The sequence below is a fragment of the Manis pentadactyla genome, chromosome 3 (assembly GCF_030020395.1).
Source record: "Manis pentadactyla isolate mManPen7 chromosome 3, mManPen7.hap1, whole genome shotgun sequence".
Classification (NCBI taxonomy): Eukaryota; Metazoa; Chordata; class Mammalia; order Pholidota; family Manidae; genus Manis; species Manis pentadactyla.
Window position 1 is genome coordinate 42,284,188 of NC_080021.1, and position 26,952 is coordinate 42,311,139.

At 37.9% G+C, this 26,952-nt stretch overlaps 1 protein-coding gene across 1 annotated transcript in view; it reads right to left on the reverse strand.

The window, feature by feature from the left end:
• The window catches only part of LAPTM4B (lysosomal protein transmembrane 4 beta), a 56,914-nt gene that overhangs the window by 16,224 nt on the left and 13,738 nt on the right, over positions 1 to 26,952 (reverse strand). Inside the window, exons 2-6 of the mRNA XM_036875664.2 lie at positions 19,850 to 19,961; positions 7,799 to 7,872; positions 7,328 to 7,450; positions 4,211 to 4,309; positions 2,033 to 2,128 (exon numbers count right to left, since the gene is read on the reverse strand). Of these exons, the coding sequence (XP_036731559.1) occupies positions 2,033 to 2,128; positions 4,211 to 4,309; positions 7,328 to 7,450; positions 7,799 to 7,872; positions 19,850 to 19,961 (504 nt within the window). The remainder of the gene's footprint in view (positions 1 to 2,032; positions 2,129 to 4,210; positions 4,310 to 7,327; positions 7,451 to 7,798; positions 7,873 to 19,849; positions 19,962 to 26,952) is intronic.

Below are 26,952 nucleotides of genomic sequence, written 5' to 3' on the forward strand. Positions count from 1 at the left end.
ATGTCAACACACCAGGAAACAGTTACCACCGGCCACTAGTCCACCATCCCCATCTGGAATCCTGGTTACTACAAACTACCGCCAAGCAGGAAGCCTTCCTGAGAAGAGGCCTGTTATTAAAAGAGCTGGGAATGACCAGTTAAAAAGCACAGCTATTTTAGTTAACCTTAGCCTAAATAAAACTTAGCTATTCCATACCTAATTTTGAATCTTTAAAGGGTGAAAAATAAAGCCTTCCTCAAAAAAAGCTACTTGGATGCATTTTAGGGACTTAATTCATGGTTCTCACATTCTCTAGGCACCCCAATTTTTACAAATTTCAGAATATCCTTTGATTTGAGGAATAGCCACACATTTCCTTTCAAGCCCTTCCACCACCTTGCTTCTACTAAAAATACATATAACCCTTCAGAAACCACTGAACAAAACAAAAAAAAACACACCAAAAGTAATTTAAAAAAATGCAATATGCACATTATTTGCTTTGAGATACTTTTCAAAGATGGGGAGTTTTATAAGTCCTACACATCATAATATCTAGGATTAGGTTGATAGTATCTTATTTAACAACTTTGTAGCCTCCTCAAGCTCAAAAATCTCAAAACTTTGTTTAGATTTTTCGTTAGTTCAGCAGGACAACAGATGTACTCAAAGATTTCCTTTTTAAGAAAAAGCAGGAAAAAAAAGAAACTTACAGATAATGAAATACCCAGAAACTCAGAAGGAAAAAATTCTGTAAGCCAGTAATTTTATCAAAATTGCAGTAATAAAATAAGAGCTATTTCTTCAAAAAGACTTACTGACCCAAGAAGAATTCTTTTAAAAGTTGAGTAAAACATATGTTTACTGTGATTAGTGCACAGGATTCCACAGAACCCCCTGCCCCTGCCACAGGGCCTCTTCAGCATATGACTATGTTGGGTTTTGTGCATCTGGTCATGGCACAGCCTCTTCTTAAGCCACTGCTCATGCATACTCAACTCAACAAATGTTCGGTGAGCACTCAGGAAAACTGTTCATGTATAACGTGCTTTCTCTCAGAAACTCTCCTAGTTTCTCAGGAGTACCAGCTTGTACATATATGTTTAATATAAAGTATGACATTATTTTCTTTATTCCTGTTTTATAAACAGGGAAGTAAAGTCAGAGACAGATTACATTATTTCAGTAAGGTCACAGAGTGAGCAAGTCACCATGTTAGAAGACAAAACAAAATATAAAACTCTGTTCTAGTTTAGACCTGACATGCCATTTACAGTCTTTCATCTTTCTCGTCCATTCTTCACCCCCCACCCCATCCACGTGGGCCCAGCCTGCATGTTCACGCCATCCATTGCCACCCTTTCCCTTAACCATTCCTTCAATGGTACTTGTACCGAGCCCTGTGTCAGGCACTGTGCTGAATACAAAGGTGATGGAGACACAGGGAAGTTAATAGGTAGAGGACTTATACTTTTACCATGAACCAGGCAGTTTAATATCTTTTATATAAATTACAAATGATTTTGAGGGCTCTTCCAGTGAAGACATTTTTTTAAATTGTATATGATAGGTTTAAAATTTTTCAAGTATGAACAACTAGTAGAACAGAGATTATCTGAATTCTTTTACTAAGGTTTTCACACTCAGGGCAAATTTTAAAGATATAGTAACCTTTGCCATTCTTATTTCTCTACAAATAAATCACATTTCTAAGTTTAATTTCACATGTCAAGTGAGATAGTGTATCATACTACACAAAATTGGTATCTAGAATTATTCGCCATGGTTTAATAATTTAGGTTTAAGATGCATAAATATTGGAGAATGTACATATATGATACATCTGCAACATTTAAAAAAATAAACCAGAAGTTGAGCCATCTAGATTTTAATATCCTGTAAGGAAAACAAAACATTTCATTCAACCATGAATCCTTTGATGACTAAACAGCTTGTGAGTGTGTGTAATTGTATTAAACACTAAAAACATTTGGAAGCCATCATATAGGAGCTGCACAGAGATCTCCATGTTAAGTCACATCATACCTACCGTAGTGTCATTGCTGGTAACATAAACCAGGACATCAGAGGAGTTTCTGCCATTGATGTATCGGTAGCAATTCCAAACACAGCTAATCAAGTAACCCTGTAAGTAAGTAGTGATTACTAGAGATCTTTAACTTTCAAACTTCACACAATTTAAAATACCCCTATATATAAAGCTGTAACACAAAAAATTTATTTAAATAATTATAAATGCACACATTAAGTCTACTGAACCAAAGACTTTAAAATTACAAATGTGGAGTACAGCAACTTTCTGGCAAAGGGTGCTACTGTAGCCTTATTCTACCACCCCACCCCAGAAGGTTGGGAGGGAAGAGGCAGGCTGACAGTAAGAGAATTTCCAAGAAAAGATATTTGGAAGGAACAATAGCCACAAGCACTTATTGTCCTGAAAGACACAGAACAATCAATTTATTAACACATTTCTCATCACATTTTAACTCTGTGTCTTCAGGATTTTTATTCCACATGATTATATATGATTTTATTACCCTAGTCAATTTTTTTAAAAAGGCTCGTAGAACATATATTTGCTCCATGGTCCATAAAATTCACTAAACACTTTCATTTTCATAATGAGATATCCAAAGATAGTTAAAATTAATGTCCAGAATAAAGCCATGCTAGAAATAATGTATGAGCTCAAGGGAGAGGTCTAAACCATGAACTTTTGAGCTTTCATTCCAGTTTTCTGTAACTAGATTGGAATTAAATGACTTCAAAATCCCTTTCTAGCTTTAAAATCTCTGACTAAAAGAAGTTTAAAGATATGGAGAAATGGGAACCGTCACATGGTGCTGGTGGGAACATGAAATAGCACAGCCAGTGTGGGAGACAGTCTGGGCCCTCCGACTCACAACCTCGAGTAAGCATGCCCAATACAAACAAAATTGCCTACAAAGTTAAAATGCCTTTTTGAAGAGTCCTGGAAAGTTCTGAACTTTTGGTAATTAGTGGCAGAGAGTTTGCTTGGTTAGATGAACCTTCCTACAGGTTAAAATGACAAAATCTGGAATAAACACACACATTTGGAAACACAGGAGAGGGACCCAAAGCAAGCAAAGTCTGCTCCTCAAAGACAAACTGCAGCAAGTGCATGTGAGTTTGTGGCCCTTTGCCAAGGGCCACTGCCAACTCTACCTGCAGCCTGGGTGGGTCTGGAGTGGCAAGGGACACTATTCGGGGCTGACTAAGCAATCAGAAAGTTGGGGTGGGGGAGGGAGAGCTGTAGAGGCAGTAAGCCTCAACCCCCATGTATAAAATTTGCCCAAATCCTGACCACTAAACCACATATGCAGTATCCAAATATTCAGGATGTGTTTTATGGGAAAAAATGTAGACCCGAATGATTTTCAATGAATCATTACCTTCCTACTCCTCTTCAGCATATTATCTCTTTAAAATGACTTTTCTCCCAAGGGCAGCTTCCTTAAGCTTACTGAGGCTTGATTTTCAAAGAACTGAGTCATTTTATGTCAAAATAAAGACAGCAAAAGATATTAAGAATTAAAAGTTTAAAGTCTAATAATGATTAGAGAATTTCCTATTGATTAGTAGCACACACATTCACAAATGAAAGGATGCTTTTGTTTTCAAGTCTGGAGAATATCCAGCAGTCAACTGCTGAGGAGAGCTCAGTCAGGCCACTTTGGGGGAGATCAATTTGACAACCTATCAAAAGCCACTACAAAATTTCTTATACTTAATGAAAGATGTACTGAAATATATTCATTGTAGCACTGTTGATAAGAAAAAGTAGAAACTGTCTCAATATTCAACAATAAGTTACCAAATAATGATAAATTCATATGACAGACTTAGAGAACGATGTTCAGAATGTATTACATTAAAAAAAAAATACTAATGTGTACATAGGCATTCTAATAGATGTAGCAGTATATAATACATATTACATAATATAAAACATTATATTCATTTAGTCCCATCCAAATAGATTTTGGAAGAACCCTTGTTTGGCCTGTGGAAGTTTGGTTAGTGTTTATCTCCCACATAGATAAAAGAAGGAACAGAACTGTGAGAAAATCAAAAGCAGTTCTGAAATCTAAAACAAGATAACAAACTGACCCAGCTGGCTTACTTCCTTAGCATTCATGAATACATTTAATAGTATTTAGGCCATAAGTAAAATCTTCATGTTTACCTTAAAAGTCAAGATAATGCTGATAAACAGGAGGATGATAAGGACCAAACAAGTAGGATTCACTGCCATGATATCATCTCTGTAGGGAAAATCAGGAGGCTGCAAAAGAAAAATGCCTCATTAGCAAATGATTAATCGCTCAGGATTGTATTCCTTAAGCATTAATCAGATGTGCTTATCAGAAAGCAATTAGCTAAAGCAGATAGTTATTATTTAAGACCACTACAAAATTTCCAGCCTAGCTCTACTATTGAAAAAACCATAAAAGGTATGAAGAGAGGCTAGTCTGTTCATAATTCAGGCCATAATGCTTGAAAAGAAAAAAATTCAGAGGAAGATTCACGAGACCAGAAAACATAACTTTGCCCTCCAACTAAACAAAAAGAAGTCAGTAGTCTTTATACACCTCTGATATTTATATTTCTGCAAAATCTGGACCATTGTAAAGGGCTTGTTCAGGGCAAGGGGAGAAACCTATTAAAATAGCATCTTCTTCAAGTAGTGACTCTGTGGCATCTTACTACATTGATGGACAGTGACTTCAATGGGTATAGGGGAGACGTGATAATATGGGTGGATGTAGTAACCACAATGTTATTTATTTATTTATAAATAAATAAAATAGTGTCTTCTTTACATAGAGCATTTTTGCTGATGCTACCTCTCCTCAAAGGGCAGAGTCTTTCATACTAGTAGGTACTCATAGCATTACAAAAAAATATCAAGTCCTACCATCTGACCGTATTAATGACCAGGTCAAAGGCACCCTTTCTGGGAAGATCAAGTTCTGCTACCATGGTTGGTGAGAGTGACAGGACTCCCCGCGGAAGGCCTGCCCAGTGCCTCTGATGCCTTCTATTGAACTGGCCTGAGTAGCACGCATGGAAGGCAGCCCAGGGTGCTATGCCACTTTGATCCCTGCTTCACGTTCCCATACGGTGAGTTTGGATTCCACATTAGGGATATTCTGAGAGCTAACACATAGGTACAAAAGTTAAGGAAGAACATAGAGAAAACTCATGTGCTCAGTTCCTCCTCTCCAACATGAACAACACCCAGTGGTTTTCAGCATCTCCTTTCCCTTTGAGCAAAGTACCTAAGAAATAAAATCTAAGTCAGTCTTTGCGATCAGCTCATGAAACTGGTCCCTTCACTTGGAGCCAGGGTTTCTTGTAGTAATGATCTTAAGAGGTCAAAATAAAGCTTGGTATTGTTCACAAGAACAACATGAAATCCAACTCTACAGGTCTAAAAAAATGGGGGTGATGGAAATATATGACCCTTCCCACAAAGATCTTTACCCTCCTTTCCCCAGAAAAGTGAATGTGGATTCTACATCTAGTTGAGATCTATAGAAACCCATGTACAACTCATTTCAGCTGTACTTTACAAGGCTCCACATACACAGAACAGGCATCAGAGTGCATGCGTGCTGACAGGCTTCTTAGATAACGTCCCTCCAGACTCATTCTGCGTCAACTTAAAGTCAGCGGGCCTGAGCTTTCTCTTTCATTACTGTCCCTGAGGCATGGTGATCATCTGTAGGCCTCACTCTCTCAGCTCAGATTGATCTTTAGGTAGAACATGAGGAAGATGTTCACTTATTTGGTTTGTAATTACAAATGAAACTAGATGGTGATTTTTTAAATGATATTATGACTACTGTCAGGATCACAATATGATTTCATCACTGGTGGCTCTAACGTCAATGAGTATGGACTCGTCTTTCATCATTGACTGGCTCTAACGTCAATGAGTATGGACTCACTGAACAAGTCTGGTAGTATTCTGAGTGGGCTTAGGCCCCCTGCTCCCTGTAAATCTGTTCTACGCATGGGCTGTAGCTCACAATATGCTGGCTGTTCAGTCACGAGGCTGCCACGTGGTTTGTCTCAGCGTCTCCTCACTTAACATCACCCTTTCCCAGCCCCTCACATGATGGGCTGCGCTGAGATCATGTCTCCTCCACATTTCTGAGGCTGATTTTAGGAATCCAGCACCAGATCATCATTTCAGAGTAGAAACACAAGTCCCTAAAGACAGAGGTAATTGTACAACCTGCTCATCATCTACAAATCTCCTCATGCAGAAACATTCAGCTGAACCATACAGATAATACATAAAGTTAGCACATGAGAAGTACACAAAAACTTCATAACATTACATTTTACCGAAACACAGACCTGTCCTCTAAAACAAAGAGATGCTATTACTAACAGGAATGACAGCCACAACAATGATAACCTAATACTTTTCAGCTGCAGAACACTGGGCTTTTCAAACTAGGTCTGCTGAGTACTAGTTATGTGATCTGGCCAAAAAACTGCCAAGAACACAGATTTCTGTTGCCACATTTCCTCCCCCTCCCTCCCTTCTTCTCCTCTCTTATCCACTGACCTTCTTGGCCTCCACCATCACATCAGATCCCCAGCCTCTTATTTCCTATCCCAGAAAAACCCTGCTCCTTCCTCCATGCTCAAAAGCCACTATAAAACCTCCAAAGAGTGAACATTCTCTCCATTTAAAACACTAAGATTTTGAAGAAATTAAATTTTAACGCACATTCACCATTAAAAAAAACAAAGGTTAAAGACTGTAAAGGCACAGAAGTATTTTAACCTCACACCCTCCACAACCTTCTTAATACCCAGCCACCAATATTCACTCATATGTCACAAAGGAGATTTCACAGAAAACTACTCCCAAAAAGATGCCTGAGGAAGAATTGGGTTCTATGGGCAAGTAAGTTTGGGAACCAGTATATAGTCAAGTTCCCCTTTTCCCATACAATGGCAGAGGCAAAATAGCTATCATTTGCTGAGAACTGAGCAAACTGCATTTTACAAAAATAAGACAATTGGTAACTAACTTATTCTAATTTATGTAGGCACATCAATACCACCATCACAACCACCAACTTAGCTATCTCAGGAGGTTGTTTTCCAAGCATTTAAAGAAACCAACAATCTTCTCTTCAAGCTAACATTCAAAAATCTCTGAACAGTAACTCAGATGTAACTTAAAAGCCCAGAAATTAATATGTGCTTGTCTACATCTCTATACCTCTAACTTAACTAGGTTTCCCTGAGGAAGGAAGCAGTTGGGGCAGCCACATACCAGCTGTCGTATGTACTCCTGAATGGAGTTTGGATAAACAAGCACAGTGACTGCGACCAAGGTGTTCAGGGCAAAATCAAAGATCTGGTAACAGAAGAATGGAATGATCCAGGCAGCATGTTGCTAAACACAAAAGAAAATAGGATGTTAATGTGTTCAAAATTATAAAACATTATATATTTTTTTCATTCAGAGAAATCTTTTCTTAATCTGAAGGGAAATAGAGGAATAGAAATTTATTAAACCAGGTCATGATGGCAACTGGTAAGCCAAACAGAATAGTCAATAAACAAGCCCCAGGGAACATTCTAGACTGTGAAACTGGCTTTCCATGTAATATTAACAAGAGACCTAAACTGCCCAAGAGTTTTATAGGAAAACTAAGAATAATCACTTCTTACACACAGCTACACAGATTACATGTGTGAGGGGTGAGGGAAAGGCCCAGCATCTTAGCTCAAAGTTGCTTACCTTATATGCTCCGTAAGTAGCCATTGCACAAATCAGGATCATGAGAAGAGAAATCGCTATAGCAATGCACATGTCTGCCAAAAGGTTAAAAAAAGAAATCAGTAGTGGATTCACTGTTTGGAGATCTTTTTAGTCTCTCCTCAAAGGCATTCTATTTAAAAACTAACTATAAGTGAGAACTTTATACGACATAACCCACCAGAGCTTTTTAGGAATTTGAGAAGATGACAGGTAGCGGATGTAAAATGCCGCAAAGATATTCCCTCTAAATCACATAAATGTCTTAAGAGACTGATTTACACATAAATTTATTTCAAAATTGGGAAACAGATATTGTCACAGATATTTTTTTTTAAAAAAGCAAAACCTTGGTCTTCTGGTCCACTGAATTATATATGTAATGAATTAGGTCTAACTTGTGTCTTATAAACTCACGTGTGTCTCATGCCCCTATTATAACCCTCCAGTGGCTTCCATTTCATTTAAAGTAAAATCTCAATTTCCTGTCATGCCCTTTCTGACTCTGTTTATTCTAGAGCATGCTTACCTCTCTAATCTCATCCCAAATTTTCTTGCTCACTATAATCCAGTCATACCACTGGGTTCACTAAACACAAGATTATCCTCTCCTAGGGCCCTGCATTTACAGTTTCCACCAAGTAGAGACAATGTCATTCCTATCTTCATGTGACTAGCTCTGCCTTTTAATCATCCAGGTCAGTTATGAACACCACTAAGAGACCTTTCCTGCATATTCTAGCTAACGTAGCCTCCCAATCAGTCCCACTTTGCTGTTTTCTTTCTTTATAGCACTACCACTATTATCTTATTTCCATTTGTGGTATACTGTCTGGCTTCCCTACCAGAGGAACCTTCCTGAGGGAAAGGACTTTTTCTCTCTTGTTCACTACTAATACCCCAACACTGACAAGGGGACAGATGCCCAAGACAGTAGCCACTAGTCACCTGCAGGCACTGAGCACCTGAAATGTGGTCAGTCTGAACTGAGATGTGCTGTAAAATTAAAATACACTCCAGATTTTGAGGACCTGGTACAAAAAAAAAAAAATCTCACTAGTAATTTTTATACTTATTACATGCTGAAATAATATTTTAGATATATTGACGTAAATAAGATAAATTATTAAAATTAATCTTATCTGTTGATCCTGCCATTTTTAATGTGCCTATTAGAAAATTTTAAATTATCTATGTGCTGGCATATTTCTATTGAACAGTGCTCATCTAGAAACAATGCCTGTATCATGGTAGCTACTAAAGAACATTTATTGAAAAGATCATGTTACCATATCTTTAGGAGATTCTGATTAAAGGTATAGTATAACTGGGTTTCTAAAGGAATGTGTCACTAGCTAAGAGTACAAAATCCCATGCAGTAAAGTATCTGTACAGGGCTTGACAGTTTCCAAGGCATTTCAAATTATCTCATTTAGTCCTCCTAATGCTGAAGTAGGTATTATCTTCCCAGTGAACAGATTAGGAAACTAGGGCCAGAGGTTAGAATTTGCTGAGAGCACATTTGCATCAGAAAGCTGCTGACCAATCCTGCTGTTACAATCTCAAATCTCTAGCTCTTTCTTCTACACTATGCTGCTTCTATTTCAGCTATGAATATTGACCATGAGCCAACAGGGGCTGTTACTTCCTATAGATTTCTCCAAAGGAAAACATGCCAGTGCTAGAACCATCCCCTCTGCATCCTTAGCTTCCAAGATGAAAGACTATTTTAAGCAGGCAATTTATAAACAGAAGGACAGGCTAAAAGTATACTTTAGGACAGAAATGCAATATATTAACAAAGACCATCTACCGTCTTAAAAAAAAGGGAGGGTCCTCAAATTGGTCTATATATTTAATACAATAAATTCATAATGATGTGAGGACTTTTATTAAAAGAGGAAAAATTTGATTCTCAAAAAAAGAAGAAAAAATTAAGGTTAGGAGAGCCTCAGAGGAAGATTATTGTTAGTAAGTGCTTAAAAGACCAAGATTTCTTCCAGGAAACATATTTTATAGTTTATCTTATAATTTTAATGCTAAATTAACTCTTGTGACAGAAAAGGTGTCTACAAGGTAATTTCATGTATGCTTCATTGTATTCTTGCAGGGTCAGTGGGGAAAATAAAGTTGACTGCATTTTACAAGCAAAAATCAAGGCCAAGAGACTTAACTCCTTAAAATGCAAAGGGAAAGTGACCACAGCGGAATGTTCAGTGTCTGCTTCCTCCATTTCTAAGTGTATTTTTTCCCTCAGTGAACTGAGCACTGTGTTAATTCATTTAATCCTTATAACAACCCTAAGAGGTAAGTACTATTATTAGCCCATAGGAGGAGAAGAAAAAGAGGACTAAGAGAAGACAAGTAACTCGCCCGAGGCTTCCCAGCCAGCAAGGATGGATGAGCTATTCTACCCAAGGAGTCTAACCCAGGTCTGTCCTCATCACCAGCAGGCCACCAAGCCGTGAAGGAGTCAGACCAAACGCAGCAGCAGAGGCCAGAGCACTGGGAGAATCACAGAGCCTCCCTAAAAAGAACTGGACATCAATACACACTGATGACATGCAAAGCCTACTAGTATTTACAGCAGTTTCTGGAACTTGAACTCAGTCATAAGTTTATTAGTGTTTTCTTCCTTGTCTACTTCAATGGTTTCCAAATTCTTTACAAGCATATTTTATAATGGGAAAAAATTAATTTTATAGAAGCCAGCCCATTATATAGGATATTCTTTACCTCACAGATCTTAAGAGACAAACAAGCAAACAAACCCAATGCTGTACTCAAAAAACAGAAAATGTGAATGTAACTAGAGAATAATCTTAATAACTGAATGTCCTATTCTGTAAGAAAACAAAACTCTCTAAATCTCACATAATCATAAAAAACTTTAAATTGATATCTTCATCAAAGAAAATAAACCACAGAGAAACTTAAAAGGTACAAATAAAACAAAAATCGTAAAATAAAGTATCCTATCACCATTCATAGTGAGATGTTATCAATATAAAAAAATGTTAAATTGAGACAAAGAAATTTTCAAAATTCTTTTTGTATAAATGATTATACCAATCACACTGCACAGACTAAATATAGCACAAGCATGGTAAATGGCTTAGGTAGAAGCAAAGTGTAAGTCAGATAAAAACACAGAGCAGGTAAGATAAGGCAGGCTGTAATAGCCCCTCTGTTTTCTAGAGCATGCCAATTCTTCTGAAATAATGTATAGTGCACCATGGTAAAAACAAGGGTTAGTCTGAGGAATTAAAAATCATTCCTTTTAATTATGTAACAGGCAAATGAGAAAATGGTTCTCATAAGAACACAGGGATTTTCACAATCAGTAGTGTACTGGTGAGTAAAAGGAGTACCCTTTGCTTATTCTAGGCACAGCAGCTCCACCAACCTGAAGTCAATGCACACTGACATTACACTGTCTCCTATATTAAATTCCTGCCTTAATTCCTGCGGTCCTAATCTGAAAAGGGTCCTGAGAGAAGGTATACCACAGGTCACAAAAGGCATAATCAGAAAACATCTTGCGATAGCCAATTAATCATCGAAATAGAATAAGTATATAAAGGAGATCCCTGCAATGCCTTTGTTTAATAACCTATTTCTAATTCTATTTTCCCTTCTATTTCTTAGATTCGTTTCCTTCCCATAAAACTTGTGGCTAGCTAAATAACTACCTTATTTATGTTCCCACATCTTACTTGCCAAGTCATAAGCAATTTCTATGTCTAAATTCTGGTCACATTTCTGGTAACTAGAGTTCATGAAAAGAGTCTTTGGGGTATTATTATCAACAGTAGGTCTAGAGGAGAACTATTTTCAGATAAATTTATAGCAACAGTATGAGCTACTGAGAACAAAATACAAGGCCCTCAACCCCTATGGAGGCAAACAGAAAATCCAGGTTCCAATCCCTACTATGGGGTCCCATGTGAATTGGAAAGCTTGGGGAAGAACAAACAATAAGGTACTAATGTTATTCTCCTAAAAGAGAGAGAAGGTTCTAATATACTTTTTTTCAATGGATATAGCAACTGTTCAGAACTTTTTATTGAAGTACTTTCAGAAAGAAGAAGGGTTTTTTTGTAACTCGCTAATGTACAACTTTACTCTTAAACCCCAGGTTTATTTCATGAATATCCACAGGTTACACAGGTGTGTAACATGGGATAAACATTGGGAGGCAGCAAAGATCCCAGGACATAATCTCTGTTCTCAGCTGCTGATGTCTACCAGGGAAAACAGGAAAGAATTCAAGAGGAGATAGCTAATCAAGAGCAAGGGGACTTGAGAGGAGACTGTATTACTTTCAGCCAAGAGGAACAATAAAGAGTTCATTGGAGGATGTAGTTATTTGGGCTGGGTCTTTTTATTCCTCTCGTAAACTTTTTTATTGAGTTTTAGTTCACAGATCATAAAATCCACCTTTTAAAGGAGTGTACAATTCAGTGGGTTTTTAATACATTCACAAAGTTGCACAGCCATCACCACTAATTCCAGAATATTTTCATTCTCCCAAAAAGACCCACTATACTCTTAGCAATCACTCCCTACTCCCCACTCCCTCCATCCTCTGGCAGCCACAGAATCTACTTTCTGTTTGTAGAGATATGCCTGTTCTGGACATTTCCTATAAATGGAATCATACAGTATGTAGTTTTTTGGGTCAGATTTCTTTTACTTAGCATAATATTTTCAAGGTTCATCCATGCTGTTGGGCCTAGACATTTAATATAAGCTATAAAAAGTTAGGATTAGTTAATTAAGTGATTACTTAAAATGTTAATAGCAGAGAATCTCCCTGAACTCCCCACTTGCTAAAATAAGGAAATTAGCTCCTGCCAGTTATACTCTTACATTCAGAGATTTATACTGACATTAATTAAGTCTCATAAAAGTTGCTTATATAAAAATAGAAAAACCAATAAACAGCATTTACACTTTTTTTGTGTGATTATACTCACTGGAGAACCAACTGTTAGCCCCCTCTTAAACAAGAGCTGTCTAGCAGGACCCCCCACAGTCGTGACGTTTCCTGAGCCCCACCCTGCTCCTTCGCCTGAAAAGAAGGAAATGAAATATGTTTAATAGAAAATATGCATGATCTATATGGAAAAATTTGGGGGACACTACCGATGATGGACACTAAAGATTTGCATAACTAGAAATGTAATTAGACTATTTTTTAAAGTTGCACATATCTATAAATTTACCAACATTCATTGAATTTTACATTTTTAAAATGGGTTGATTTTATGGTATATAAACTACACCTCAAAGTCATTAAAAAGAAAAGACATAACTAGAGAACATCCAACAAGTAGAGATGCCCCTCTTCCCTAAACTAATCAATAAATTGAACAGTCCCAAGTATACAAGAGGATTTCCTGAGAACTGGACAAGGTGATGCTAATCATAGAAAAAATAAACAAGAGTAGTTGGAAGATTTCAGATAAAAGGATGGGGTTGGCCGTGCTGCAGACTAAAGAATGACTGCAGGGGATTTGGTGACTTGCCCTGAGTGCTCCATTCCGCCTGCTGAGGTATCTTCCTATTTTGCAGAGACTAGAAAGCTAAAATCTAAATTTTCTAGATTCCCTTGCAGCTGCGTACTAGCAGCAGTTAGGTTTTTCCAATTAGATGTAGACACTTAAGAAAGACTCTCCCCTCTGACCGAACACCTTAGGCCTTCCTTGTTCTTGGCCCATTTTGTCCAGTTTTAGCAAGACCACTAAGACGGGTTATTGAAAATCCCTCACCCTTGGTACCTGATCACCCTGACATCTGTAGCTTCTCGCCCTGGTCTACCTTCAGCAAGAATCCTGTTGAACTGTCTAGCAAGACCCCCCCCCGTGGTTGTGACGTTTCCTGAGCCCACCCTGCTCCTTGGCCATACATCTCCACTTGTTCGCTTCAGAGTGCCAGTTGATCCCAATCTCTTTCCCTTCTTACTTCAAAACCTCCACTGTAGAAGACCCTCTTAAATAGTCTTCCTTACCATCTTTAACAAGACTAATTTTTTCATTGACATACAGTAATGAAATTCCAGTACTGACATTCCAGTGAAAAACTGGAAAAGCAAGTCTCAGAAGGCGGCTGTATAAAGTTCAGCATGGAAATTAAACAATAGATCAATTAGTAACACAAATGTGCATGTTAAGTCTATAAAGAAGAGCAAAGGAATGATGAAACAGTTCAGAAGAATGGCTTGCTCTGAGATTGGAGGAAAGAATATGCAATCAGGAAGGGACCTACGGGGCTCTTTTGAAAGTAAGGTAAAATAAATTCCTTAAATCAAGTGGTCTACACAAGCACTTGTAGTATCATTATTCAGTATATTTTAGAAATACTTTTTCATACTTGTTCATTATCTAATAAGAGATTGTTCTGTAAAGAATGAGAAACTCCAAATTATTGTTCATGAAAAAAGCAAGATAGGTGTTCACTGTACACAAAACTTTTCTAAAAGGGTTGAATTTTTTTCAAAATAAAGATTTGGACGAAAAAAAAGATCCTCACACTAAATCTCTGCTAAATTATCAATCACATTCTGATTTCAAAAACATTAACATGTAAATAATAACAAAATGCATCATCAGAGAAGCAGCAGGTGAGAAAAGCCCAGGAGGAAGCCCCAGATGCCTGAGCTGATTTAGTTCCTGCTCAACCAATAGGGAGTCTAGGACCTTGAAGGAGTCAAGGGATTCTACAGGCTTCAGGACTCATGTTATCTAATTTTAAAAAGACTATATTAGCAAAATTCTTTATGGCATCCTGATAGGCAAAGTGGGAAAATGTGCACCAAGGAAAATGTCTAACTTAAGTGGAACATCTGGAGAGTCAGGTGAATGTCTTCCGTGTGCCTTTCCAAATCCACTTTTCACCATCCAGTTCTCCACCCACAGCTGGAGAGGTCATCAACAGGCTCCCTTGTCCTCTGGCTTTAGCTGAGTGCAGCCCGCGAGGAGCCTAGACCTGAGATGGAGGGAGGGGAGGGAGGGAGGCTGCCTCGGGTTGGCTGTGGCCCTCGATCAGAGGTCACTCACTGCTCCAACGAAGAGGTGAACTCTGTGACTCACTCACTCCCAGCTCCAGTAGCCACAGCTCCCATCCATCCCCCAGGTCTAGGATTAGTAATGGCTGGCCTTGATTATCCAAGTTACTTCACCATCTCTGGTTGTTTTCTTACACCTATATCTTTGTAAAAGGATCTTAAACTATTCACTGAATTATCCTTTAAAAAAAAACAAGATGTAGTCAAGGTATAGCATATGCAACCTTTGAACCATGTGATTTAAAAGATAAATAGATGAAAGAACGCAAGGGTGGATGGATGAAAATAAAGGGCCAGGATGGATCCTATGGCTCAGCTTCCTCTGCTGTTGCACATGTGTGTCTATTTCCTCAACACTGTGGGATCTTTATGCACAAGTGGAAAAGCTGTGCAGAGTGACTACCTAGCTTGTTTGGGGGTTTATGAATGGAGAGCAGGCACACAGCCTGGAGCCCTTTCCAAGTGACAGAGCAGGGAGAGCTTTACTCTGTGGTGCCCATAGCCATATGGAAGCTCTAGCTAACCATTTTTTTTCTTCTTCTGTTTCTTAGTTTTTATTATCAAAACTTTCAAATACACCCACAAGTATATGAGAATATACAGAGATGCTCAATGAATCCCACTCACCCATTTTGCCTGTATTCTTTCATCCTTGATCACTCCATTTCTGTCCATCCTGCCCCTGGTGGAAATCTGGATTGTTTCCAATTTTTGGCTCTTACAAATAAAGCTACTCTGACAACTTTTATACATGGCTTATGATGACACAAGCATTCATTTCTGTGGGGTACATATCTAGGAGTGGAACTGCTGGGTTACATACAGGGTAGATACATAGTTAGCTTTAGTTTTCCCAAAGTGATTATACAACTTCGAGCAGCAGTCAGAGAATTCCAGTTGTTCCACATCCATACAAACAGATGGTGGTGTCTGTTCGGTTAATGTTGGCCATTTTGAAGCAGTGTAATGATTCACTATTGTGCTTACAATTTGCATTTCCCTTACAAATAATAATGTGGAGAATATTTTCATATGTTTATTGGTCATATGGATAGCTTTTTTGTGAAGTATCTGTTTTCTCTTAATTGGTGTCACCCAGAACTGTTTATTCAAAAAGACTATCCTTTCTCCAATAAATGTAGTTGCATGTCTTTATCCTAAATCAAGTGGCCATATACATGGTAACTACCAATTCTTGACTATTTTTATAGTCATTTCCTTTCACAAGCCTGGTGTGTCTACTCAGGGAATAAAATTAACTTAAGACAAATCTTTTGCAAAATTAACTGAAATTAACTAGGATGACCTCTTCTTCAGTATTACATATAGCACCACCACTTCCTGTTAAGTATTTTGCTGATTCATTAAAATTTCACAAATAAAATTCCATAAGTCTACTCAGAGTGTATAATACAATATGCTATGTAAAAGTGCTTTCCAATCATTATCCTTTGATCTTCTAAGTCAGTAGACTGAACGGTTTCTTCTTTAACCTTTTATTTTGAAATAATTTTAGACATATAGGAAACCTGCAAAAACAACTCAGAGTTCCAATATATCCTTCATCCAACTTCCCCTTACAGTAACAATTCACCTAAGTACAGTTATCAAAACCAGAAACTAGCATCTGTATAACACTATTAATTAAACTACAAACCTTATTTGAATTTCACCTGTTTCCCCCATTGTCCTTTTTCTGTCCCAGAATCTAATCCAGGATCTCATACTGCATGTACATGTGTCTCCTTAGTTTCCTCTTATCTATAACAGATCCTCATTCTTTCCTAGTACAGCTGACCTTTGAACACAGGTTTGAACTGTGCAGAACCACTTATACATGGGTTTTTTTCAATAAATATGTTGGAAAATTGGGGGCAGATACAGAACAATTTGACATAATATTTCTTCTTTCCTAGCTTACTATATTTGAGAACACAGTATATAATACATATAACATACAGAATATGTCTTGACTATTTATGATATTGGTAAGACTTCTAGTTAATAGTAGGCTATTAGTAGTTAAGTTTTTGAAGAATCAAAAGTTATACATGGATTTTTGACTGTGCAAGTGTCCACACCCCTAACACCCCACCCTAGTATTGTTTCAGGGTCAATTGTATAGTCAATTATCTTTCTGATAACACTGTGTGTGTGTGTGTCTGTGTATAATTACTAATATTTTTGTATTACATAAAATATATATTAAAATACAAATTTTAAAGGCCTAAGTTTTTTTAAAAAGAGAAACCCATATATTTTCTTTCTTCATCTCAGTAGATCCTCCTATCTGCCCATTTTGATGAAGCAATAGGAGTTTGTCTTGTTCTATCAGATCATTTTAGAAAGAGATCAAACGAAAAGTGAAACGCATTCTTGCTCTGTCCTTCTGGGTAAAATGTTCAGATGACTACCACCATACCCAGAAAGATATCAACTTAAAATTGCTATATTCTGTAATTTGTATTTAAAGCAATTGGTTGAACCCATTTCAAGGACTATTTAATTCTATCCACGTGAGTTAAATATAAAAAACTTTGTCAGACATGATTACCTTTGACTGCAAACAAATTTTAAGTAACTAAAACATGAGAAAAGGAAATGTAGGAGGACAGAAGTTAAAAAAAGATTCACTCAAATGAACATCACTCTTCTGTACCTTTTTAACCATGGGATTTAAATGAGTGATAGTCCTAAAGTGATTACAAACCATTCATTCTTTTCAAATATATGAGATATGAGAGAAACCTCAAATGCACTGGCATTAATATCCAGGACATTATAAATCAATTACTATTTTAAAGTCTTAAGGACTCGCAAGCCTTTGAAGTCAGCTAAATTAAGCCTATCCTGTCAGACAGTCATTATCCAACTTAATCTCCAGCAATTAGAACAGGCACGCAGTGTTACTATTCCATTCAGATTCCATTCAGACAGAGCTACAGCCATACCATTTACAACTTCTTTCTCTAACTTCAATTACCTTTGAAAAGGAATCCTGCTACTGGAAACAATGAAAGGTAATTTATTTTTAATGTCAATCAAACATTATACTTTTATAGCTTATACAGTCTTTTAACTCGGGAATAAAGGCAGAGAGGTATTAAGTTAATATTAATGGAACTCACTATCCTTTCTGGAAGAACTGGGAAGAGTAACAGTGTCATTCAGCATAGAAAACAAGCAGCAGTGCAGGACAAGTCACCTGGGGGTCTGACAAGGTCCTGGACCCCAGGATTGCATAATGTCCTAACTTCTTAGTACATAGTATGAAGCAATGGTGGTGGGAGATGATGGATGTGTCTCCCGGCTTTCCGTTTACTTCACTACCCGCTGTTCTCAGGTTCCCCCTCCTAACCTCTAATACTGGGGCTCCGTCAGGGCTCAGTCCTGAGCCTTCCCCTTCCTCTTTACTATGACCCTAACATGTATGCTATTTTTAGGCAGATGTTCACAAATCTACCTCAACTCAGGTGTCTGGTTACACCAGATTCACATACCCAACTGAGTTTCTAATATCCCCACTTTAAGATAGTACATGTTTCCATTGAAACTTATCTAAATAAGAACAACTAGTACAACAGTGAAACATACTGAGCATTTATTACAGGCCAGACCCCATTCTAAGCATTTTTCATGTACTAATTTATTTAATCATCACAACAATCCCATGAGGTAGATACTATGATCATCTTCAGAGAGGGAAACTAAGGCCCATACAGTAAGTAACTAGCCCAATCTAACACATTTAATACATGGTGGGGTCAGGATTCAAATAAAGGTCTTCTGGCTTTGGAGCCTAATCTCCTAACCATGCTGTCACTTAAAGTTGAGTTTCCTCGCTCAGGTGTGTGCCCACCTCTTGACTCCCACCACCTAGTCTCTCTCACCCCAGTGAAGATCAGGTCTTTTACTCAAACTGGAAAGCAGGAGTCATTTTGATTCCTCCCTTTCCTTCATCACCCACTCCAGTAAGTTCTATTGATCCTACCTCCAAAACCCACCCTCTTCTCATCCCCAGAGTGGCCTGGATAGCAGAGAAACACCCCCAAAACCAGTCTCCCAGCCTCTGTGCTCACACACCACTCCCCTACATTTGTTCTCCACTCAGCAACTAAAGTGGTCTTCTTAAAACACATATCAGTTCAAGACCACTGAATTACTAAAAATCACTGAATAGCTTTTTTTCACTCAGAGAACAAAATCCACAAACCTATGTCTTCTGAATGTTCCTGGTTTATCTCTAAAACTGCACCTTGAGCCACTCCCTCCCCACCTTGCTCACTTTGCCCCAGCCACATTTTTTTCCCCGGATGCATTTGACGTTCTCCAAAGCCCATGACAAGTATCTTTTGTTTGGGATCATACCAGCTGCTTCCAGTTAGGATGGACAAAGCCAGTGTGGCTCGAACTACAAAATGTTCAGGTTTCCATGATTTTAAGCTGGGTACCTAGCCTCTTCCCTGCTTACACCTCATCCGCATCCTTATGGATGTTTCTGTTTATTGGAAAAAGGCCCCACGTACACCAAACAGCAGTAACATCATGTCTAGAATAGGAATGATCACCTCCTGGAAGAAAGGTAAATATTGAAACAAGAGAAACAACTAGATATGTACGATCCTTTTAACCTCGCTTCCTGCCATTTAGTCCTCCTCCTCCCAAAAGGGCCACAAGGCCCAGGGTAAAAAGATTATGACAAAGCAGTAATTTAAAAATGGGCAAGTTAAAGAAAAGTGAAAGAAAGAAAAACACATGAGATCTTATTTAGGTCTCTTGCACTTAGAACAGGGGCAGAACATAAATTATTTGTTGATCTTATTTGTAACGATGGAAGGAACATAAAGCATCGGTTCAAATGAGCCCATGAATCAATATTTGTAATTGAGCAGGAAGAACTGGCAGCCAGATTCCCTGCCCTTGAAAATGTCAAAATATCTACAATTTCTCTCTGATGTACTTACTGGCATCATCCATGAACTCAAAGTCACCTCCCAGTTCAGAACTTGAAAAGTGATACTGATCTGGATCAGCCAGGGCACTCAAGAGAATCAACAGCACCACGGCATTGATGATCTGCAATAAGAAAGACAATTTAAGAAACCCCAGGACATGGTTCTTACAATAATAAATTACATGGACCACATGGAATTTAATTTCAACAGAGGTTTAACTTTTAACACTAAACCCCACCCACTGAGGGAGCAGGCACACATTCCTAAGACAGAAACGCCACTGGCCCATTTCCCACTCCCATGGCTGGGTGTGTGGAAAGCAGCTACTTCCACCTCACTGCCCCGATGCCGGGCATCCCAGGGCAGTGAACGGCTGGCAGGAACATACATAGCCAGTGGTTGGAAAACACAAAAACTCTCCTGTTAGCCAAGCACACTCTGATGAGCAACCACAAAGTTTTTCAGGTGATCCAATTTCCCACAGGTTCCATCAGAGCTTTGAGACTATCTAGGAACAGAAAAGACGCAAAGCTATGCAGCGGCAGAGCCGGGGTGGTCGCTCCTGCAGTAGCCATGTGAGCCCCTTTCTATGCTAGACCCACGTTTCTGTCTTCTGGATATTGCTGAACACATACACCTTGGGTACTTCAAACTCAGCTGTCTTAGCAGAAATCACCTTCCCTAACATCCCTTTTTCCGCTTTCTAACTTTAAAAATAGCATCACCATTAATCATTTTTTAAATCTTTTAAAGTTTTCACTTATATATACATTTATACACACATGTACTGTAATTGGGATCTTGTTCTATGTACCACTCTGTAACATCTTTTTTAAACTAACAATATATTGTGAATATTTACTCACATTCTGATATATTCCTCTCTAACTGATTCCAGAATATGGTTGCTGTGAACTTAATCTCTGCTAATAGACATTTAGTTTATTTCCAATTTTTGAAAAGTTCTTATGAGCAGTATTTTTTATTGAAGTATTGTTGATATATAATCTTATATTGGTTTCAAATACACAACACAATGGTTTAATAGTTACCCATATTAAAGCCTCATCCCTACTAGTGCAGCTACTATCTGTCAACATAGGAAGATGTTACAGAATCACTGACTATATACTCCATGCTGCATTACTATCCCCATGACCAACTTATATTATGACCAAGAATTTTTGTGCCCCTTTATCCCCCTCACCCTCCCTACCAACCTGCCCCAACCCCTCCCCCATGGTAAGCACCAGTCCCTTCTCAGTGTCTTTGAGTCTACTGCTGTTTTGTTTATTCTGTTCTGCTTTGTTTCTATATTCCACAAATAAGTGAAATCATATGGTATTTGTCATTCTCAGCCTGGCTTTTTTCATTGAGCATAACACCCTCTAGATCCATCCATGTTGTTGCAAATGGAAGACTTTATTTATTTGCTTAGCATCACCATTAATAATTAAAAGTGGAAAATACTTGGGCACTATTTTAAGTGCTTTATATGAATTCTCTCTCTTAAGCCTTCCAACAACTTAATGAAGTATGTGCTAAACTGTCCCCATTTTATAGATGAGAAAACTGAGGGTCAGGAGTTAAGAACACTGCCCAAGCAAACAAGACTCTTGAGATTTCAAGCCTGGGTGACAGGCTCTATCTATCTTGCCATAATCAGAAATAAGGAAGATCATCTGAAGGACTATAATGAGGTTGATTTTAGATATGTTGTGCTGAAAAGTACTTGCAGGATCATATTTTTAAAAAGAATCATCCTTTGCTCATTCATCCCCCTGGCCTCTAACCCTCCTCTCACTCAGCCTTTAGAATTCTGGCCTGCCCTGTTTTTGCTCACCTCACTCAAGTTCTGACAGCCTAACACTGCGTCTTATTATGCACATTCCTGCTCTCTCCTGCTCAGTCTCTCAACATGTAACATCATTTCTGACAACAGTCTGGCTTAGGGTTTGGTGTGTTCTTCTCACCCAGGTGGGTCCTGATTCCCACACCTGGCCATGCCCTCAGTGCTCCATTAACTGTCATCCTCTCCCCTGCGCCTCTGTCCCTGTGGCCCTTCCCTTTGTGCTCACAAGCCTCAGACCACAGCCCTGGGGCCAAGTTCCCTTCCAGCTGCCCTTGTTCATCAAGATAGTCCAGAAAAAGGAGACACAGATGAAACAAAAATGTGATGGTAAGGCCATTACCCATCCACATGACTCACCACTGTGCTCTTTTAATCACAGAGGGAAATTTTCATAATAGAAGGTCTGTGTGTTGACATATGTTTACTGTATTATTATATAAAAAACCCCAACTGTTGGATGGGAATTTGGCATGCCACGGACGATGTGAATACAGTAGGGGATAGGGAGATCCATGGGGCCCTAAGTCTGTGCAAAAGGATGGGGGTAGGACTAGCCATGGTAGCTACTAAACAGAGTGGGATAGAAAAGGTCAAATATAAGTCAAAGCCCCAAAAATATTGAGCAAGAAGCACTTCCTGAGAGAAAATGGAAATCACCCAATCTTCAATTCTGACCAAGAATGAAATGTCACTCACTACAAATGAGAACAAGACGACAGTAAGACTCGCCAGGAGCAGATTGTGTAATGACCACAGCTAATCTAAATGTAAAAGAAAGGGAGGGCATATTTATGTTCTTGCTGTTAGTGCTCACGTACATTTGGACTTTGTCTGTTTTGGTAAGTCATGTACAAACTGTTCCTGTCCTATCTGTAAAGTGTTCCTGCAGTGTCACATATTTTTTCCTTATTCTTGACAATAATTACTTCCATATGTAAGTAAACTCAAGTTCTATACAATTACTTAAGTGGTGTTAGGCTCTTGTATATTCTCCAAGGACCCAAAATGCTCTTTACCCTTAAATCATGTATCAGATCCTAAATGAACAGTGAGACTTGGCTGCTTGAATCTAAACAATTGAAAATGTTAACATATAATTATCAGCTCACTTTTCTAAAAGCCTCAGTAAAAGAACCTTAACACTCAAGCCCACTGAGATAATTATTACACAAGATTCAGATATTTGCAGAAAGTTGTGTCCAAAAATGATCACTGCAGACTTACTTATCTATAATGAAAACTTGAAACAAAAGTAGAATGGCTAAATAATATTACAACCAAAAAACAGAATCCTAAGTAAGCATTAAAAATCATACTTAAAAAAACTAACACTAAGAAAATATTCATAGTATAATGATAAATGAAACTGCGGTATATAAATGCATGATTCCAATTCTATCATTTGTAATATGCTCACAAGTATTAAATCACAGGCTAAAAAGATTTAAACATGCACTGTTATAAATCAGGTGGTAGGTTTGCAGATGGCTTGTAACTTTAATTATCATTATACCTTTTGTTTTTGTGTTTTTCGGAGTGTCTAATGTGAGTATAATTGTTTTTGGGGCCAGGAACCATTATTTAAAGCTTCAAAAATATTTTTAATATAAAATATGTTACAGAATATTGTTATAATTAAATCTGACTCTCTAAGAGAAACAATCAATATTAAGAAGATGACCAACAAGCAAATCTGGCTAGGCATTCAAGTCATAACTCGGAAATCAGGTACACAAGGAGAGAAATGTCACAGTACAATAAAACAGCAATCATTCAGGGACCTGCCTCCCAGTAAAAGCTGAACTAAGTAATACAAACCAATCTCCTTGCTGAGGACAACGTCTGGGAAAAATATACACACCACCAGTGAGAAGGCATTAGTGAGATAACAAGGCAGTGAAGAATTACTGGCCAAGATTCTGGAGATAGCAGAAATACCCCTGAGGGCATTTGTTGATTCCACAACAGATGGATGAGCATTAAGAGCTTCAGCAGCAACCTTGACAGCCTAGCTGGGCCAGGGAGTATGGAGACTGCTGGGTTGGGTGGAGGGCAGGCAGAATTCCCCAGGGCTTGGCGTAAAACCTTGAAGGGGCCTCACCACTGGAGTAGGGTGAGAAGAAGTAGACTAGTCTTTATAGGGATACAACCCAGCTTTGTATCATCTGAATCCTGTAACTGGATTAAGGGGATCCCTTGCTAGACCCCTGGAAGAAGCTACTAAAACCTTTATTAGCTAAGATATCATCCTATGTCCTTAATTATTTCTTCAATTTTTCAAAGACAATGTCTCGAATATAAGAAACAGGAGACTCTCAGACCAAGAACCAGAAGAAACAGACAACGGAAACATAGGTGCTGTAGATACTGAAATTAATGGGCATGCCCTCTCAAGTGACTACGTTTATGATATTCAAGGAGATAAGGCAAAGCAGAACACAAATGTTGGCAGGGAAATAGAATCACACAAAAAGGATATTACAGATTTGAAAGGAATAAAAAGAAACTCTAGAATGAAAAAATCAAGAAGTGGATGAGTTTAACCCACTGGACACAGCTGCAAAAAAATTAATGAGCTGGATAAGAAAGAAGAAAACATCAAAACAGCTGATTTTAGTAAAAATAGAAGAAGCCAAAAGACATCTTCAAATGCTCGGGAGGAAAGGTCTACCTACAATTTTATATCAAGAAAAAAAAATCCTTCAAGGATGAAAATAAAACAAAGATACTTTTGGACAAACTGAGGGAATTTGTCACAAGTAGCTCTGCAGTAAAGAAAGCATGAAAAGACGTTCTTTAGGCAAAAGAATAAGGAGGCCAGATAGAATGCTAAAGATGAACAAAGAAATGAATGGAAATTATAGTATGTTGGCAATTATAATTATTGATAACATAGTAACAATAATAATGACTTATGAATGCAAAATATAGACACAATTGAAATATACAATAAAAGCACATAAATTAAGAAAGGATAATTGAATTGAACTGATCTTAGGTCCCTGTATTGCCCAGGAAAAGAATGGAAGTACCAATTTAATGTGTGATTTTAAAAAGTCAAGCATCTGTTTTCATCTCTCGGGTAACTTTTAGAACAGTCAGCCTTGGATAGATACAGGGGTGTTTGCTCAGTGATAACAAAGCTGTTCATACTTTGTACATTTTTTATATGTGTGCAATATTCACAATAAAAACGGTTAAAAATAAGAAAATAAATTATAATCCAATGATATGCTAGCTTCAGATAATCAGCAATTTTTACACTCCATATATTTAAAATATTTTTTAAAAAGCTTTTAATGGCAGATGTGCCTTTCACAATGGGTCCAACCTCAATGGGGTAATCAAAATGAAAGTTTGAATTTTTTACTTGAAATTTAAGTCCAATTTTAGAATTCTAATCCAAATGTGCTTTTTTTTTTTTCAAATAAGCTGCTGTCTACCTGGTTCTATTCTGATACTGGAATAAATTTCTGACACTTGCTATTTCAATTCAAACAACTGTTTGAATTGGGAAAATTAGATTTACTGTAAAATCCTGTAAAAAAAATAGTGTAAAATTTACATAAGAAATTGACTAAATTAGTTCACCTACTATGTGCCCAACACTTTACTTGAAACTGGGTTATACAAAGAGTAAGACATGGTCCTGGTCCCCAAGAATTAGTACAGTTCAGTGGAGTAAACATACAACAGCCAAATAAAATGTAGAATGCTGTAACATTCATTCATTTATTCATACATTCAGTTGTTCAGAAATTACTTATTAGGCAATAAACAAAAGCCAGGCACTATGCTTAGCATCACATATATATTCCATTCCAAGTGAAAAGTGATTCTACTATACTAGTGGCTCGACAAGAAGTTGAAAGACTTCACGAGTAGATGGTTGACTATTAACAGCAGAAAGTAACAGACTTTTGGAAATCTTCAGATACAAAGATTCTAGCACAAGTAATTTTAGGGTATCAAACTAAGTGACCAAGAATTAAGTATTAACAGAAAGCCCAAGGAAACAAAAACATAAAAATAAGCCACTCTTGGTAGCCCTTTGAATAGCACTGTAATTACAGCCCATGTTTTCACTGCTGAAGCTACAAATTAAAGGACTATCTCTAGGTTACACACAGTGAGGGAAAAAGTTTAAGCAGCAAAATTTCATTAGAATTTTTCATTTCAATTTCATTAGAGCTTCATTTCAATAGGCAATTTTTAGAAATTATAGAGAAGTTCCCCTGAATTTAATGAGATCCTGATTAACCTTGTGGCCCATACGGCATGGATAGAGTTAAATAAATCAAGAAACCACATACCATTTCACATTATTGAAGTAGTTTTACCTTCCTGTGCAGTGTGACTATTATACCGTTCTACAGATGAGCACAGTCTGACTTCAGAGGAAATCTGCACGTGGTCCTACCTGTGCTCATCTGGGACTCAAACACTGGTACTTTGATTACAAATGCCACACATGCTCTTTCTAGTAACCCAGGTCCTCCCCAAGTAGCCACCACACCCAGTGTGCGTGCCTGGCTGACTCCTAACCCATCCCCTGGCAGCAGCCTTAGAATTCTTTTCAAGGGTGTTCCAGATAGCCTCTCTCAGTGCAGCAGAGGAGGTTGGCATGCAAAATGAAACTAATTTGCCACCCCAGCAGAAGCAATCCCAATTTCTCTGAATGGACCTGGTTTAGGTTCTTAGCTTCATTCTCAGGCTGAGATACCATTATACACTCTCCGAATACGAGGCCCTATGATTATTAAGAAAGATGTCTAGACAGTGGACAGAAGGCAAAGGACGGTCCCCTAGCAGAAAACAGAAAGAAGAATGCTGTCCAAAGAGCTCTGAGACTGGAGAGTAGGGCATGTGGACAGAGGGAACAAACATGTCCCTTTTTATCTCTTAGAGAACATTCTGGATCTCTGAATATGAAAAGGTAGGTCGAACCTAGAGAGTACTGTCAAATGGGCTATGCAGACCTGAACTGTGCATTAAAAAAGTACCAGGTACTAAAGGGTTAGAAGGCTGGCATCTGGAAAAAGAAAAAACAAGAGAAAATACGAAGTGCAAAATGGCTGGATTAATTTGCAGTACAGCAAACGTGATGCTCTTTGTGTTCTGATATGCTCTATTCACTAGGTCTGTTAGTCCCCATTTGTAACCATTCTATTCCAACAACTTGGATTATCATAAAATATGCTTTGAAAAACTTAATTATATTACTCCCTGTGTAGTTTTAATATATAAAAATAATTTACTC